At 42.1% G+C, this 6000-nt stretch overlaps 1 protein-coding gene across 1 annotated transcript in view; it reads right to left on the bottom strand.

Moving 5' to 3' along the window:
• Positions 1-4985, bottom strand: part of LOC117525028 (nck-associated protein 5-like) — a 159039-nt gene extending 154054 nt beyond the window's left edge. The window contains exon 1 of the mRNA XM_034186850.1: positions 4857-4985. Coding sequence (XP_034042741.1) covers positions 4857-4885 — 29 coding nt within the window. The 5' untranslated portion in view covers positions 4886-4985. The remainder of the gene's footprint in view (positions 1-4856) is intronic.
• Between the last annotated feature and the right edge of the window lie 1015 nt (positions 4986-6000).

The raw sequence follows: 6000 nt of genomic DNA on the forward strand, positions 1-6000 counted from the left end.
GGCAACGGGTGACACCAGCACAAGCTTCTACTAGACCTCACCTGAGTATAATGATGTGTAGTAATGCAGTAATACTGCAGTTGTGTGTAATTTAAAATAACAATGTTATCTTGGTCACACGTGTCCAGGTGGCTGGAAATGTTGAACTAAAATATGAGCTTACAGTTACATAGCAAAATGTTTGATATTATTTTTATAAGTTGAATGCAAAAGGTGGAATCCCTCTGGACAAATGAGACTTTTCACTTTTTATGACATAAAATCAAAATAAAGTCACAGCTGTGGGGAGAAAAGCAGTCTTTAAATGTGGTACAAACCATTATTATACAGTTAGGTTTTCCCATCAGTTATTACTTCAGTGTCACTCCTGTTTTTGTGTTCAGCTCAGATTTCTGTTCATGTTATGTGGTATTGCTCTCTGTTCATGTATGTGTGTGTATGAACCTGCTTAGAATACCACAAAGTCAATGCCTAGACTTAAGATCTGTTTTTAGGTTATGATCACTGGAGCCTATCACAGCAGTCGTAGGGTGTAAGGTGGGGTAGACCCTGGACAGGAAGCCAGTCCGCTGCAGGGCCACTTAAAGACAAACAAACTCACACCTCGAGTCAACTGAGAGTCATCGATTCACCAAAACCACATTACCTTGAAAGTGTGTGTGTGTGTGTGTGTGTGTGTGTGTGTGTGTGTGTGTGTGTGTGTGTGTGTGTGTGTGTGTGTGTGTGTGTGTGTGTGTGTGTGTGTGTGTGTGTGTGTGTGTGTGTGTGTGTGTGTGTATGGATGTATTTTTAATGTATTTACAATTATATTATGTACTCACAATGAACATACTAAATAACCCCACGCACGAACGCATGCACATTTTTAATATATACAATCTGCATGTGAGGTTCATTCAAACATTTTCAAGCTGTGTAACAGTTCATTTAATTTTGCTGAGTTTCATCATCATAACAAATTTATCGTCACGACTATACGTCTTAATGCAGTTCAGCTTATATGATCAGTTGATGTCACTGTCCATTCATGACTAGGAAGGTGGAGCATATTTGTTTTTGTATTTCTCCTCCCCTTCCCGTGACAACCAATCACAGCTCTTAGTGGACTGTGTCATACCTAGCAATGGGGTCAGCCCCGCTGGAGTTTCTGTCCCCTCCTTGCTCAGATTTGCTCTCAGACACCTGCTGGATCACTCTTAGACTAAGGTTCCTTGCCAGGAAATTTTAGGCTCAGTTAGGGGTTCTTTGAGAGGACTCTGAGTTGCTTCGTGGATACAGGTCCAGGAGTGTTAGCCGTCAGTCCTGTGTAAACACTATGAGCACCACCATCTGCTGCATGCCTGTCTAAATGCAGAATTCTGAAGTGCAAGGTTTTCTTGTGCTGAAACAATTCCGCAACAAGTCTGCAAGCCTGAGGAGCAATCATCAGCACCTCCTCCACCTCCTGCTCCTTCTCCTCGGACCATCCAGTTTTCTCTATATTCCACCAGGTGCAGACAAGTTTTAGCAGTGATCCAAAGATGCTGCTGGGAGACACTTCAGACGATGCAGTCGTCACAGCTTTAAGATGGTTTATACTTGCAAACACTAGGCTTTGGGTTCCCCTGATGCTTCCTGCATCCTTCCTCATAATATAACCCTCTCAACATTATATATACTTTTTAAGGACAAACTGCATTTTGTTGGCATTCAGCAAAGCTAAAACTCTTTACATTCTGATGTTCTCATGTATCTTCTTGCTGGGTGACTCTTTTTTATTTCTTCTATGAAACAAGTTTACACATGCATGAAAATAACTGAAAAATAATTATCTCAATAAAATTTACAATTTTATTTAAGCACAATGTTCAGATTTATGTATTTTAGATTTTTTTTTCCCATTTTTTTTAAATTATAGCTTATACTCCAGAGCTGATTGTCATCATCATGTCCCACTAACCCTGTGCAAACTGACAAGATGGAAAAATAAATAAATACAAGTTTTTAGTTTCCATAAATATTTGGCAGCATGTTGGATATCTTTTGCGTGGCTGGGGTGAATTAATTTGAAGGCATAAATCACGGGACCTAATCTCACAGCTCACTGAGTATGTGCAGATGGGATCAGAGCCGAGCGTGAGGGGCCATCAGTGGCCCAACACTTGGCTGGACATAATGTTTGGTTATTATTTCTCTTTATCACACGCTGAGAGGTGAAATCAATAAGTGGGGACACAGAATTCTCTAATGGCAGAGAGTTCACACTTCATGTCCAATTTATGGCGAGGTGCAGACTGAGTAGAATTTCTAAACAATGTTTTCTGCAAGACAACTTAATGAAAGGGTTGGTGTTGCCAAAATTTGTTATTTTGTCTTTGATGGACGTGTTGCTTTGCACTCTGTTTACTGTTCACTCCTTCATAAGTTACTTTCTGAAAACACACTAAATAACAGCGCTGATCCACCAGATGGTACAAGTTCAACCCAGTTCTACTCATCACAGCAACATCGTGTGAAACTGCCTGTGACGACGTCTTCAACAGGACACAGAGAAGAAGACAACACCAACAGCTCGGCTCACCAAAGGATTTTTAAAGCTGGAGGTTTTTGTTTGCTGTCTTGCACAGTGATGACAGAGTGGCAGTGTTTTCACGTCATCATTTGGTATCACCTCGTCTCACTACGAAGGAGATACTGAAAACAGCACCACGTGCTCAGGGAGGTGGTGAGATGAGATAATACTTTATTGTCAGATCAGAGATCCGAAATTTGTCTTACGTATTCAGTAGCTCTGTTACAACACAATACATAAACACAAATATTTCACAAACAATCCACACAACAAAAATGTATTTGCATTGCGGCCTTGATAATGTTGTTATGGATTAAGCTCCTTATTTAGTTTAAGTATCGACTGATGCACAGAAGAATATTTCAGTCTGACTTTATTAAACCGTGGAACACTGTATCAGCATCCAGATGGAAGAAGGACATGTTCGTGCTCAGAACATGGTTAGCGTCAGAGATGATGTTTTTTGCCGGCCTTATTGGTGGTTTGCACTCTGGCGATTGAGGTTCGTTTACAGATCGCAGCCGAGTTCTCACCTGAGTGCCGTACTGTGCCAACACTGAGCCAGGGTGCTGGACAGGTGGTGCACCATGGCTTCTCTGGACACAGGCTTTGTGCTTTGGTTGGTGACTCACGTTGAAATAAAGACCTTTGCCTTTACAGGGTCTGGACAATGGAAAACCACTAAACAGCCATGGAGAGCCGAGTCCAGCGGAGCAGGTGCCATGCAGTGGAAAAGCACCTTAAGTGTCGTATCTCCCACCCAGAGCACGGAGGTTCTTACTAGTTTCCGACTGGCGCAGTTGTCATTTTTACTGTCTGCCCAGAGGCGTGTTGGTCCTAACATCAGATGTGGTCACAGCGTAGTGCTGCTGCATTGCTTTTTTGAAGCAGCAGAAAGCGACTCAGATCAATAAAAACAATAAAAACCTGAGCCCTCAATGATCAAGGTTCTAAATTCTGTCATATAAAGAAAAGTCCTTCCAGTGAACAAATATTCTGATTGAGAGTATGCACTCTGAGTGCTGAGGTTTAGTCATAGCCTAAACCACTGCATTGATGTGTTGATTCTAGCACAGTGCGTAATTTATTTTCTTTGGCCTGTAGTTCCAGAGTTATGAGTGTCCTTGGTGGGGTATTAACTCTGAGTGATTCCAGTGGGGTGCTTCAATTTTTTCTACTCCCAGTACTTCCCGACTAATGAGCATGCCAACCAGTACTTTGCTGTATATTATAAACACACACACACACAATACAAAAATATAAATCCATCACTTTTGTTTTTGCTCCAATTTTTCATGAGGTGAACTCAAAGATCTAAAACATTTTCTATATACACAAAAGACCTGTTTCTCTCAAATATTGTTGACAAATCTGTCTAAATCTGTGTTAGTGAGCACTTCTGCTTTGCCAGAATAATCCATCCCACCTCACAGGTGGGACATATCAAGATGCTGATCAGACAGCACGATTACTGCACAGGTGTGCCTTAGGCGGGCCACAGTAAAGGGCCACTCCGAAATGTGCAGTTTTGTTTTATTTGGGAGGGGGGTCAGAAAACCAGTCAGTCAGTCAGTAACAGAGACAGAAAGAGACAGACCCTAACCCTCATTCCCCCAATCAACAACTGTAAGCAGCCGAGAAAAAAAAAAGAATGTTTTCAGGCTTTATTTAAAAATGTCGATAGAACTGGACTTTTCTCACATACAGACTGCAGGATAATATCCACTGTACTGTATACGGAGAACAACAAGACAAAACAAGAAATAATGCAACTTATCAAATGATGTCATTCATTCATTCATATGCCCTGTGGTCCATCTGTCTGTGTTTGTGCATCAGAAAATAACTGAATGTTCTAAAATGAAATCTAATTTAATAATTTAAAAAGGCTGGTTTTGGAGCTACTATTAAAATAAAAGAAGAAAGCTTTTTTTATTGATTTGTTAAGTAAACGTATTTCCCTTGCAACCACAGCTCCTCTCCAGCAGGGGGTGGTGCAGTCCCCCCAGCACCTTTACCTCCTGTATCCCTGGAAGGACAGCTACATTTATTCCACCAAGATCTGAAATATTTATGGCATAAATATGAATCAGCATAAACAGAAACGAAAACTTACTTTTCCAACTATTTTGCATGCACACGTGGCCACGCCTCCACGCTGATGTATTTGAATCATTTGAAGAAAAAAAAAACAAACAAAAAAAAAAATCACAGTTGTGTGTAAATGACTCATTTTGACTTTTGAAGTGCATAAGGTTCCTCGTGCAGCCTGGATAGATAAGGGATGTGGTGGTGGAGGTGCTACCTGGAGAAGTGCTGCTGCACTGTGACCATCTGGTGCCGGCCTGCCGAGGCCTCGTCCTCTCCCTCCGCTCCACGCCCAGATGCTATTTGTTTTCCAGCTGGGGATTATGATGGTTATGATTAGGGTGCAGTCTTGCTGGTGTAGCTGCAGGAAAGAGGAACACGCACAGTTAATCTTTCATACTGTAATCCCACTGAATATTTTAAAGACACAGTGCATCTGTTCACTTTCTCGCCTGAAAAAATGAAAATCTGTCAGCATGTTTGGAAGAGCAGCAGGCCGTGCACGGCGTCGTATTCAGCCCTCCTCACTGCACCGTTCACATGAATCTGTGTCTCTCTCCACGGCTGGGACTGACACCCCAACTCACAACTTAAACTGGGGCCTCCGGCTCAGCTGTGGGTTTGGAACCAACCCCCCGTGTGTATCTAATATTGAGGGATGCACTCATCCAGACAGGCAGCTTGTGTCTCGTCCTTTGGATGGTGTCGTGTCTGAATATCATAAAAGAAAAGCCGTGAAGAAAGATTCAATTTAAAGTTGTGCTTTTGGCCTCTTCACCTGATTTTCTGACAATAAACTGAAAAAACAAACAGACCACAGTTCAGCAAATACTGACGTCATTGATAGTGTTTGTGGTGTTTTTCACGTGAGGGAGTTTTTCCTTCCCACTGTCGCCTGTGTGCTGCTCTGGAGGCTGATAAGGTTCGACTTTACTTGTGTGAAACACCTTGAGGCAACTTTGTTGTGATTTGCTGCTATATAAATGAAATAAATTAACTGAAACTGGTGCTGGAAACAGTCCTCAGAGATGTTGGTCCATATGGACATGATGACATCACGCAGTCACCAGTTCAGCCAGTCTGCCTGTTCACCTCTGACCTCTGACATTTTCATCCACAGAACTGCCGCTCACTGGATATCTTCTCTTTTTCGGTCCATTCTCTGTAAACCCTAGAGAAGGTTGTGTGTGTAAATCCCAGTGGATCATCAGTTTGTGACACACTGAAACCAGCCTGTCTGACACCAACAACCACACCACGTTCAAAGTCACTTAAATCCCCTTTCTGCCCCCATTCTGATGCTCGGCCTGAACTTCAGCAGCTTGTCTTCACAACGTCTAGAGGCCTAAATCCATTGAGTT

The sequence above is a fragment of the Thalassophryne amazonica genome, chromosome 14, assembly GCF_902500255.1.
Source record: "Thalassophryne amazonica chromosome 14, fThaAma1.1, whole genome shotgun sequence".
Classification (NCBI taxonomy): domain Eukaryota; kingdom Metazoa; phylum Chordata; class Actinopteri; order Batrachoidiformes; family Batrachoididae; genus Thalassophryne; species Thalassophryne amazonica.